Source organism: Pleurodeles waltl, chromosome 1_1 (assembly GCF_031143425.1).
Source record: "Pleurodeles waltl isolate 20211129_DDA chromosome 1_1, aPleWal1.hap1.20221129, whole genome shotgun sequence".
NCBI lineage: Eukaryota > Metazoa > Chordata > Amphibia > Caudata > Salamandridae > Pleurodeles > Pleurodeles waltl.
The window spans coordinates 182,796,616-182,809,705 of NC_090436.1; the positions used below are offsets into that span (position 1 = coordinate 182,796,616).

The following is a 13,090-nucleotide window of genomic DNA, read 5'->3' on the forward strand; positions in this document are numbered from 1 at the left end:
GTTCAGGTCGCTGTGTCTATGATACTCGCCAGACCCAGAAAGTGCACCAAGATAATCCCTGAGGCCCAGCTAGGGCCATAGATACAAATAGGGGCCCTCTGGATGGCTCATATTCAAAGGAGGCTCACTTCAAGTCTCTGCAGGACTCACCTTTCCTCTGGGCCCCAGGTTGTGAAAATAGTGAAGATGCTTGTGCTTTCTACAAAGCCAGGACACTCTCCAGTTAGCTGGGCTGATGGGGTCTTCTTCTAGTCTGGCTCCCCCGTGCAGGGCACACTTCAGCACTCCTTTCTGAAGGAGGTATTAATACTCTTCCTTCAAAGCAGACCAGTGGCACTTCAAGCAGGAATCTGCACCCAGGCTCAGTCGTCAGCTTGGTAAGATGCCATCAGTCAGCAGATCCTGACCCTGAGGCAATCCAATCTTCTCAACTTCACTAATGTGTAACTCTTCTGTAAATAATGAAAGCTCACGGAACACTGACAATGGCAAACTGCCCAGTACTTATCAGGGCAGAGCAATCCGCTCTGGTACATACTGCAAACTTTAATGCCACTCCAGTCACCAGTAAAGTCCTTCATGTCTCTTTCGTGATCTGTACATGATCAAAGCATGCTAAGTTGGTGTTCGACAAGAGCCCTTCATGAGTTTGTTCCAACCGGTTCATTTTTGCATGGGAATTGGGCGCATACAGCCATGGCAAATCCTTTTTGATACAGGTGAGGTAGGATGACAGAGTGGAACTGGGAAGATTCTGTCACGGGGAACAGGAGAAACTCTGGTAAAGGGAACTTTTTTTTACAGTGCACGTCTCCAAGTTAAAATTTGCCCCACCCAAGGCCCTCAGTCATTTTGTTCTGACATACACCCACGAACGGAACCCAAAATGGATTCCGTGAAGCATGCAGCAAAACAAGCAGACAGGCTACCTGTTCATCCTGTCCCATAGATACTGTGAGCCTATACCTTTCACAAATATGCAAGAGAAATACCTAATGTAAAGGGACCATCATAACGTTTTTTAACAGGGGGAAGAGGTAGGCATCTCCTCCAAAAACAGATAGGTAAAGAACCTGCTCCTTCTACTAAAACCGTGCTGTCACCACCGCCAGCCACACAAATCCAGGTAGAGAGGGCAAATGCCATTTTCTTAAAAGAGTTGTGCACCGTGGGTACCCACTCCATCTCAGAGCCAACTCTTCAGCCCCACTGAAATATCGAGGTACGCTGTACACTTAATACAGGGTTGGATAAAATGGAGCATATGTACAATATACTCGCTGTCTGCACTCGAGCCCTTAGGAAGTCAGTTTTACCTGGAAACGTTCTCCTTACGTTTAGAGGAATGTTCCGCATATGCTAATGAGAAATTTAATGGAACCCTGTCGTTAGCATCTGACAAACACTCTTGTCCATTGGCAAATTTCCTGAATATAGTGCTGCGACGTGACTGGTAAACAGTGACGATGCTGGCGTACAGTTTAACGAGCAGTTGCTGAAAGCTTGCTGAATATAGGCTTATCTTGCATCTGACTGCGTCACATATGATGTTTATATTTGTGTGTTGTGGGGGGGGGGGGGGTGTGTGTGTGTTATCTGTCATCTCTTCACAGCAGGAAGTGGGGAGGTGTGCCCCTGGGTGCTAGGTCACATCTCCTGGCAGGGTCTGACACGCGCACCCTGTGTGCAGAGACGTCAAGAGGATGCAGCCTGTCATCAGGCGGGACCCGCGCGCAGCCCAGCGCCTGTATAAAGGCTCTTCCACCAGAGGAGCAGAAGACTCGACAGCCAGCCGCTGAGCACGAGGAGAGCCGCGCCCCTCTCCGAGCCCGCCTGTACCCTCCCGCCCCGCGGAGCTCCGTCTGAGAGCGGGAAGCCTCAGCTGCACTTCTGCATCAGCCGCACCGCGCCTTGCTCCGGAGCCGGCCCTGGCCATGTCAAGCGCGCAGCTCTCGCGCGGCTCGCGCACTCTGCTCTCCGCGCTCCTCCTCGCGCTGCTCCTCTGCCGCGTGCCCGGCAGCAGGGCGGCGCCTGCGCCTCAGCCCCCGGAGGGGGCCACCCTGTCCAAGATCTACCCCAGAGGCAGCCATTGGGCAGTGGGTAAGTGGCAGGCTGCATCCCACTGCTCTCACTCTTCTGTCTGACCCCCATCGCTCATTCGCCTCGCTACTTCGCACCCTTCATCCTTTCAAACTAAAGTAACTTGTTTTTTTTTTTCAGATTCAGACGTCTGTGCACTGTATCAAGTTATTGGTTAACCTCCCTACGTTATTCCTAGTACTTGTGTTTACAATCTGTAACTGGTTATTTTTGTTCGTTTTGTTGTTTTCAGCGCGCTTGTCTCACCATACAGTACTAACACTTCACGTTTTAGTTTTTTCTAGATGTGTAAAAACTTTGGGAGCCTTATACATAGATTTTCATCTAACTACAGGCGGCCCATTTCGCCAGTTAACAGGTCACTCGCTTTGCCCTCGTGACTGGTCACTTTTGTGTTAGTGGACGAACAATTTTGCACTATCATTTTGCTGTGAACGAAAAGTTAAAAATTACAATTGCGCTGGCTGATTTAATAGAGATGGTGTTTGCATTTAATGGAATTTAGTTTTAGGGGTATTTTAATGCAAATGCCGATGTAATATTGTCCAGTAAACAGTGCATATTTGAGTCGTGATGCAATTTATGTTATCCTGCATCGTTTATAAAGTAGAAGAAAACGAATGAAAGCGTGTTACGAGGAGTGGTGTGCATTACAGAGATGCAAGAACAATAACAGTGAATAAAAGATTAGGGTCAAGTCACGTGCACTGGACTGGCAACCGAGCGATTTTGCACCAACGAAAAGACAAATTTAACCCGCATTTTCCCCGACCAGCCACTACAGAATGCAACCTGCACTCACCCTAAAGTGCAAGATTGCTATTTGCATAACCTGAAATTAATAGTTTGCACTATTCGCCGTGCTAATTTAAGGGTACAAAGCCACTAGTACAAAATTCTGAATTCGTTTACAGTGCGTGAAATCTGATGCAATAAACGTCCTGTTTAAAGAGCTATCGCCCTGTAGTTTATATTAAAAAAGGGTGATTACTATTCGTTGGTTTCTGGGCTGTTTATATCTCCCAATGAAACACCTCATGTCACATTCACAGATTTCAGCATTTTTCAGGCATTGCGACCATTAATGTATGCTTTTTTTCCGAGACGACTCGTTTTTTGCAGATAACTAAATCCACTCAGTGTGATCTATTACACGGTAAGATAGCCCAGTGGGCTTTGTCCTTACCAACACAACTGCACATTCTTTAAATGTCGTCAATCCCAACTCAGACTTTCACCCATGTGAGGTTCATAGAATGAACATCGTTTAGTTGCTTACCGATAATGGCCGCTTTAAAGTTTTGTAGCTAACTACGTGCTATCTCATTGGATCGAGTTATTATGTTTTATTGAATTCTCACAGAGTTAAATATCTAGAAGCAACCAGGGTACTTCAGCTTATAGGGGTTCTGGTCCAGAGATTTCAAAGAGCCACCCAGAATTAAAAAAACAACATGTCTAGGTCTCGTTGCCTAATTGTGCATCGCCAACAATAAAAGCTATAGAACGTCCCTTTGTTTGATGGACTACTGTTAAGGATATGTGACGACATTTCCTACCTCGCTCCTATAAGTCCAGGAACTATATCGTCGCTGACACCCGAGGAGCAACTTTCCAAACGCAGACCTGTTTTAATTGGTGTGGATACTATACTACCGCCAATTTCCAGATACCCCGGTCTTTAAAATATATCTAGCACTTCATGTAACTCCCCTGCGACTTCTAAGCGCTATATAGAGCAGGTGCTTCTATTCTCAGCTTCAGTGTTTTCAATTTAATGACCTCGCAAGGACAGAGGACCAAGTCGGCTTAGTCGGGTTTCGCGGTCGTGAGCGGTAGAGATTCTCATTCCTCAGCGGGAAGCGTTCAACGCACTGAGGCACTATTGTGGATATTCAGACCAGGTGGTGACGAAAGCAGGCCCTCTGCAGAAAAACAGGGGGAAGACCTGTCTACACAGAAGGGCAACCTGCAGCATCCTACAAGCGCTTCACGGAGAGAAGCATTAACTCACCGGATACCAGCTAATGCACTACCGTGCATGCGTCATAGGTTGGGTTCAGTTTTTTCAGGCATTAGGCCACCACCACAAGGAGGCGCCAAGTAACAAGAGAAGACCAGAAAAACGACCGGGTTCTTAGTGGACGAGGAGTGTTTCAGCCGCTAAAAACACCCCTAAAAAACCCTGTTTCTGGAGGGCCGTCCATCTGCACGCCCACAGGGTAGCCCGTCACAAGGTGGATACTGCAGACAGTGTGGAGGGAAATCGGAGGTTCTGTGTGTATAAATAAACAAATACGAAATATACCTCTCCTGGGTCTTTGCGATTCTGCGTAGCAGGCTGTTTGTTATGCGCTGTGATTGACTGATCATTTGGGATGAGCTGTTTTTGCTGCCGCCGCTCACACAGCCCTGTCCGCAACACTGCTTCTGTCCGTGGTGCTGAAACACAGCACCGACGTGATGCAGCAGCGCTGTGTCCATGCACGGAGTGTGGCCAGTGGCGTAACAAAGGCCCTTGCAGAACCCCGCGGTTTGGGGGTAGGGTGGAGACCTCCCGGGGCCCCCTCAGCACAGTACACTGCACGGGCGGCAGGCCCCTGACCGGGGTCAGAGGGGAAGGAGCCCCCTCCAGGTACTTTGCAGCCCCCACCCCCAATAAGTTTCGTTACGCCGCTAAGAGTGTCGGCGAGTGTGACTGACTACGCCCCCCTCTCCACACCTCCAGAGGCCTCTGTGGCTGAGCCAAACCTTTGCAGCAAAAACCAGGGACCCCCCTTAAGTTCTGTGCTTGAGGGAGATTTGTGGTATTATCGGGATGGGGGTAACTTTTACACAACATTTTAGTGAAGATGCCCCCCTCCCCATTTTCCAATCACCACACTACTGAGCTTCTTTAATCTCAGATGATCAGTTACAAATGGTTTTTACCAAATTCAGTTTTTGACATATATATTTTTGCAGCCCTCTTCTTAATTGCTATGCAGAACTTTTTAGTTCGTCCCAGAGTTCTGTTCAGACTGTTTGTGAGTTTTGTACAGCGTTGTGTTATTTTAGGATACTTCTGAGCGCTACATTGCATCTACTGTGTATATGAGTTTCAGTTGGCATTCTTATTTTTCCAGCAGAATCCCTCTTGATTTTCTCCATATAATCCAGTATTCATAAGCCCATAATTATCACTGGATCAAGTAGAAGCCACTCGAAACGGATCAATTGCAAGTTCTTCAATGTTAGTTATGAATATTAACCTGGTTATTTTCTTGCAGATGTAACTTAATGTGGATCTGTAGAGCGCTGCTTGCCACCCGTGAGGATATCCAGGCGCTGATATACTTGTTTTTCAGAGCGCCAGCGCAACTCACTCAGTTCACACATGTTGTCTTTTCACCTCACTTTAACTTTCCTTGCAGGGCACTTAATGGGTAAAAAGAGCACCGGGGAGTTTCCCTACGGCTACGAGGGGGCAGAGAAGACGCCTTTCTCAGACTTCCCAGAAAGTCACAAGCAGCTGGAGAGGTATTTGCAGTGGGAGGATACCCTGAAGAACTTGCAGCGGTTATTGGAAGTGAGCGAGAACAGAGGCGGCCAGCCCTGGAGGGCGGAACTTCCTGTGAACAGCAGGAAGTCCTGGGAGCTGGAAGACGGCAGCATCAAAGAGGTATAGTAGGGCTGGGGTGTATGAATGAATAAAAACCTGAAACTGAGCATGAATGAATGAACTATATCACACTTTTAAAAAAAAAATATTAACGGTTTCATGCTTTAACACATCACGTAATATTCAAGTTGTAGACCCCTTCCAATGATCGAAATGTGCTGTGTGCCATCTTGTAATTGTGATATACTATGTTTATCAAGCTCTGGGTGCAGGACACACTCATTGATTTTATATCTAAGGGTTAAAAGAGCTCGGTGGATTAACACATACTTAATTACACTTCTCAAGGTTTTGAATTTTGGTGGGGTGAGTCAACATGAGATTGATAAAACTGAGCTTCACTGAAGTGGAATCCAGTGACATATTTTACTTAAAGTGTTGTGAACCAGCAAGGCTGCAACAGCACGCTATTATATGTGAAGGGGCTACCCTTACCACATAGGACTCTCCTACACGCGGCTTTTAGCTGTCCATTTGAGAAAGTGATACATTAGACAAACCCCGAATCTCACAGCAGGCTTATGGGTCACGGTTAGCTTTCCTCTCGCTCTCATGTACTTGCTTTCCTCTTCGGCAGTCAGCTGCCACGTGCTGCAGTCACTCAGTTTTGTGAGTGCAGTTGTGCACATTTAAATTATTTTTGTTAATGTACCACTCCAAGTGAAGTCCAACATCTTGGAACGGTAAATAAAAAAAAAATGGTTGTCTCATCATGGCGAATGTCCAGACCTACACGTTGGCCTGCCGTATCATCATGATGGGTACACGCGCATGCACGCATACACATCATTGCTCCTTTATTGACCCCGATTCTGCACAGCCCTTGGGAAAACAGGTCCAAAAGGCGAGACCTCTTGACTTTGACAATTCTTGTTCCTGTTTGTGACACAGTTCAGGTTGCAAACTCATTTAGAACATTCACATTAAATAATACAAGTGTCTCAACAGTTCATACATTCATTACGTCTAGACTTGAATTAAAAATCCCTCTCTGAAAAAAAAATAGTCACTGGTTTCATGTGTTCACTGTCATAACAAAACCAAGCTCTTGATGCACAAGTTGCTGGCAAATATTTTATTTTTATACTGCTCTGTTATTTGACCTAAACTTTAATTGTTTCAAAATAATTTGCGGGGCATCTTAGTGACAAGACGTAGTATAACGCTTTTCAGGCCATTTATCATTGCTTAATTTGCTATAAATAAGATTATAAATTAGAATATGATACTACATGTTTTGAAAATCTACATGAATATCATTATTTTCTGGATTCTGGTACGATTTTAAGACAGATTCACCATTTGTTTTTAAAAATGTGAGAAATCTTGGGTTGAGCTGAGTTGATGGCATTTATATAATAGACTATTTGCGGGCAGGTTTCTAGGTGCATTTCAAAGGAGAGTTCCTTGGTCGATTGGAGTGGAATTTAAACCACATGGGAATATTTAATACCACTCTTAACATTCAGAAAATGGGTTTTCTAGCCAGAGGTCTAATCGGGGGGGGGGGGGGGGGGGGCATTCTGTAGCCTTGCTCCTTAAACAAGAGCAGAAAGCCTCCCAGAGATGGCTAAATGAAATGATGGGGTCTTGAGGGTGCATTTGTTGGTAGGTTTTGCATCCTTTTGATGGGGGAAGCAGCACCTTATCAGTTAGATGATGGAGGCAGCACAGTGTATATTAATTTTATTTAGACCTAGCTGATGGTGTGCAGCCTGAATAGTTAATCAAAAATATCTAGGCATACAAATATTGAAGGCAAACTATTGAATCCAAATATCAAAAGGTAAGTATATATATTTTCACGGTACCTAAATATTAAGTTAGAAATTGCAAATCTAAACTTCCTTCTTTGAACTTACCTTTCAATATTTCGTCCTTCAATATTCTGTCCACAATATTCTCGTGTGTCGATATTCTTGGGTTTGATATTCAACGGTTCAGCTCCAGCTGAATAGATTGATCTACAATCCACTGTTGTCTTTTGCCTTCAATTTGTGCAGACTCCTGAAATTAAGGAGATTCACAAAAACTCCCACAATTACACACAAAAAACATTTTCATACATACTCCTCCTCCACTATACTTTACCATTGTCTACAGAGGACAGTGGAGAATCCACTTATAAAGTCATTGGAGCCATCTGAATCAGAATAAGCAAAGTTTTAATTTTTTTCTCTACCTGGAAATTAGAGAAAGTCTCTAATTACAACCCTTGAAATTTGGTTGTGTTCTAAGCCCTTTCTGCCCCTCTAAACAACATTTCTTAGGAGCACATTTAGTTGTTTTTATGGCCAGAATAGCCACAAAGATTGACATTTACAGCTGTTTCAAGCATTTGCCATTGCCGTCCTCCTACAGTCCTCTAGTCACCCTTTTTGACCACAAAATATCCTCCATATTCGCGGATTGTTTTTTTGAAATGGAAATTTTAATTTGTGGCTGGAAAAATCTGAAAATCCTGATTTTTTTGATATGGATGTGGGATTTGCAAACTCATACTTATCTTTTATTTAGTAGCTGATGTTTTCTGAATTGAAACCAATTATGGTTCCCATTTACACGTTGGACAAAAATAGATACATAGATACTAGTTGGGTTGGAATTGATGTTTGCGGCGGGTACCCCTGCACCTATATACACCTATCAGGAGGTAACTCCCACAGAATGGGAAATAACTGTGTAGTCCAGTTTATATTGGATGTAGTTCCACATGGAATTTCCCGTTCTGAAGAGATTAAAGCTCACAATAACCAACTCTCAACTAAAATATTATCACAGTTTAAAAAAAGCTTTTCATGCCTGTTTTAGAACTGAATCAATATATTATAGCGAAGTAAAGTATTTTCAAACTATTATAGCATAAAATAAGTTATCTAAAAAGTTAAGAGTCTTTGCTGAAAACAGTGGATTCCCAGCCAGAGAGCTTCTAATAGTTGGTACAGGTCCTCAGCCTCTGCGTTTCATTGTGTCTCCTCTGTCTCCCCTGTTTAAATCTGGTAATTTCCCCCTTAAATGGCAGGATGTTCTAAAAGCATCATAGTCTGTTCACGGAGGTCTGTTCCAGTTAGTATGCACCCCTCATACCTGCAACCATTGAACAGAGTTTAATTGCTGCTACTGACTACTTTGGGGGCCCCAATACCATGTCCATTAGAAAAGTGAATGTCATTCAGGCTTGAGTTGTCTATGTATTGGATTGTAAATATTTTTATATAGCTCTTTCTATACCCAATGAGGCATCAATGCACTTTATTCCAAGCAGCAGGCTACTCTCGAATCCAAGGCTATTGTGGGTGGTTGGGATTAGTTTTGTGCACTAAAGGAGGTAATCCCCTTCATTTACTTCATGGGGTTTATTATTTGGGGGGCTGGGGGTATATGCATGGTTCATGCAGATGTTTGGTGGAATTAGTACCTGATTTTGAGGAAATCAAATATTGCAACACTGCAGGGTTTGACTTTCAAAGGAGGACAGGTTTGACCTTTGAAAGGGGTGCGGACAATTTGCAGCAATAATAGAGATTAATGAGAATATGCACATGGCTCAGAGTAGGCTGTATCTAAGGGGGGCAATGGAAAGTTTTAAGCCAAGGTCAGAAACAGACTTTTGCAATAGCATGCATTAGGGGGCTGTAAAACTAAAGAAAGAAACCTCATTATTTGTATATTAGTGTGATAGTGGACACCTTTTAATAGGCTCTAACGTCTGGTGAAAACTCTGTTCACTGCCAGATTACTGCTAGACCACTGCTTCAGCAAAGACAACTAATCAGCCCAAGGGTTGAAATGTAGCTATAGCTAGAACCGTGTTTCCATAGGAAAAGCGCTTTTTGATTTGCCTATATCTTTGGTGCTGTTTGACTGATCTTCACAACTTGTTCCCCAATGTAACAATGATTACAGGGACAATATAGTTAGGTTCTGAATTTACTTGTACAAAACCTTAGAAGTTCAGCAGTTATAGTTAGGTTTATTTTAAGTAACTACAAGTCGTCCCCTAAGTTAACTATAACTCATGCCCTCACCATGCACTGCTAATTACCTCAGATATTACAGCACTCATGGGAACATCTATACAATTATAAAATATATAAATGAAGCATTAGCAGTCAAATTAATGAAGAGAAAACTGTGCATGTCCAGGGCGCGGGTTATAGTTACCTTAGGGCATAAGTTATTGTTACTTGCAATAATTCTAACTATAACTGCTGAATTTCTATGGTTTTGTATGAGTAACTACAGAACCTAGCTATAACGTCCCTGTAACCATTGTTTTATTTCAGTGAAACTATCTATCTATCTATCTATCTATCTATCTATCTATCTATCTATCTATCTATCTTTTCCAAACAATTTGCCCCAAAAGCAGAGCTGCACTCGACATTCTGGTGCACATTTGTTATGGGAAACAAACCCAGGTGAAAGTAATCATCCTTTTAAATAGCCCAATGCATTTCTGAAAACGTCCTTATTCATGGGGCAGGCAATTCAACACAGTAGTTCAGCAATCCTTTAGTAGGGGTTGAAAATGCCTCATTATATACGATTTTTTTCCAAATCTGTCTTCCGAGATGTTCTTTATTCAACAACCAATTCCCTGCATTAGACCTGCAGCTTCCGTGGTGGTGCAGTTTCTACGGCCGGTCCGCCTGCACGTATTTCCAAACAATTTGCCCCAAATTGCTATACAAGAGTAGAAGACCTTGAGTACCATACAGGATCACTTACAATGAAGCATGAAGATTGTGGATGAAACAATACATAATCGCTTGCAATCAGGAATTAAAATTGTGGATGGTGAGGTGAAACATGAAGTGACATAGTATTTTCTTAAGTGGCGGGTCCACAGCTCTTTTCTGAATTGCAGAAGGATTGGGGCAGATCTGATGTTGATGGGGGTGTTGTTGCAGGTCCTGGAAGTGAAGATGGAGAAGGATTGCCCTCTGATTTTCTTCTAATTTAAATTGATTGATTCCAGTCTGGCAATCTCCTGGATTGTGAAATGACCTTGTTCAGCTGAGGGGGTTACTTTCGTAGGAGGGGGCCTGGGTTGTCATTTCTAGTCCCATGGTAAATTATGCACCCAGTGCTGGCTTGGAAGGAGGCCCAATTTAATTCTGCCATGTGTAGGATGTCTTTCAGGCCTTAAATGTGGTGTCAGGGAGACTGTAGATCTGGTTGGTTGCCTCAGACTGAAATTGAGAGGGCTGAGGCTTGGACCACAGTCTGAAGTCTGTTACCTTGAGGAAATGCTTCACTTTCTTCAGGAAGGAAAGTTAGTACCAGGGTGTCTTAATTTTATTGGTGATGTGTTCTTTGAAGGAGAGGTTACAGTCACAGGTGAAATCCACTGATTTTGAGTTCTTTGCTAGGTGGGGAAGAATTTATGAGTTGGAACCCTGAAGTGGAAAACTCCACATTGTTGAAAGCTAGCCTTCTATAGTTTAATCTTGTACACACTCCAAATTCTCTTCCCCTGTTGATCTGAGTCCATTGTTTAGCTATGGCTTACTCCATGGATGCAATGCTGAGGTAGAAAAGTCATGGGGAAGTCATTCACAATATGATTGCTCCTCTCTCATTCTCTCTCCCTATTTCATACATTAAAAATTATAGCTGATATTGAGTCACCCACTTCCACCATCATTTAGTTACTCTCTCTCTTTCTCTCTCTCTGCCAAACCAGCAAAGACAATAGCTCTTGCCTGGTTACATTGCTTAAGAATTGTTTGAAGTCTTTGACTCCGTCAACTTGTAGGCATCTACACCACACGTGAACCCACGTACAAAATGACACAGCTAGTTTTTTTTATTTTTAGTTACCAATTCAAGTCGGATTGATAAAGATAAGGAGAAAAAAGCACATGAAAGTGTTTTTTAAGCAGGTGGGGAAAGCAACATAGGGGAATTAGCATGGGCCATGGGTGGAGGGGGTAAGCAAAATGAAGGAATACGGTTGGAAGCAACATGGGGTGGCGGCTTTTAAAGTGGGTGGGCAAGTAACATGTAGGCGCAGGTGGGCCGGAAGCAACACAGGACACATGTGAGTGAAGCAACAGGGAGGGTGCTGGTGGGACGTTCAAACGGGTGAAAGAGAGACAAGCTGAGCTGGTGGGGAGAAAGCACATTATAAAGATAGTCAAGCGGAGGAGAGGGGGAGAAGCACATGGGCATGAGAGAGGAACACAGATCATGGCAGGCACAGAGAATCACAAAAGGGAGTCAGTGGGGAAACACATATGCACTTGCCATCCTTTCACATAAACCTACAGAACACCCTTATCCACTCAATATTAAGAAAATCTTATAACCTGGCATTCCGCACCTCTCTCACCACCATCTGAGGATTCCCCCCACCATGGCTCTGTAATAGGCACTACCGCCATTTCCTTCCATCCTCTGTTAGCCATGGGTCTGCACAGTCCTACAGCTGACGGTGGAGGCACTACCATCCTTGTGTTTGTAAGCCTGATAGAGTTGGGAAAAAGAAGGCAAGATGTTGGACCATCAACCACCTTTCCATCACCCCCTTCAGCTCCGTGGAGACTCAGCGGGGCAGCGGCTCAGCGGCTGCCATAGCACCATCTTTAGAGCTTTCTTGTTCACTGACAACACTCTCCTATGTGTCAATTACAGAAAGTGCTCTGTATTCACAGAATAGTGAAGACCTTTGCTGGAAGCACAGTCTGGTAGCACAGATGGTATCTTGTGGCACCATATGTACTAGGCCTAGGCGGAACTCTCAGAGCTACATGAAAACTCCACGCGATTCCACAGAGTTCCTCGAGCGGGTTGGATTCGGACATGTTGAGCTGCTTGCACTGATTTTTAGCTCCAGAAGCATGTTTTGTGCTGTAAAATCAGTGTGAACGGCACCACGTGGTAGGCACTGCTTCTTTCTGCCATAGATTTTCTACTCGTTTGGCAGCTTTCTCAGTGTGAATGATTGCGACCTGTCAGGACAGCCTGGGTTGAGAAATCTCACCCGGAGGCATCCTAGCACTTACAAATCAGGCTACGGGGCACAAATTCTCACTCACCCTCACCAACTTAATGTTGGTAAGCCATGCAATAGATAACACTTAGCCATGCAGCAGTTGGCGGAGTTTTGCCAGAGCTCCATGCTCCAAGTGGAATGCGGGTTAGGCAAAACTCCATGAACTACTGCCTGCACTAACAGAAATCTGTTTCTGGTGCATGAACAGAAAGGAGTTCCGTAAAATTCCATGGGGTTATGAAGGAATCCTTGATTCCCCCAGCACCCTTTACATTAAGCAGCATAGGTAGTAGAAGAGGTGGAGTGGAAAATGACCTTCCAAAAAGGGC

General features: G+C 44.0%; 1 protein-coding gene across 1 annotated transcript in view; it reads left to right on the forward strand.

Moving 5' to 3' along the window:
• The first annotated feature begins 1,709 nt into the window (after window positions 1-1,709).
• Window positions 1,710-13,090, forward strand: part of GRP (gastrin releasing peptide) — a 35,497-nt gene continuing 24,116 nt past the window's right edge. Inside the window, exons 1-2 of the mRNA XM_069242258.1 lie at window positions 1,710-2,100; window positions 5,514-5,761. Of these exons, the coding sequence (XP_069098359.1) occupies window positions 1,935-2,100; window positions 5,514-5,761 (414 nt within the window). The 5' untranslated portion in view covers window positions 1,710-1,934. The remainder of the gene's footprint in view (window positions 2,101-5,513; window positions 5,762-13,090) is intronic.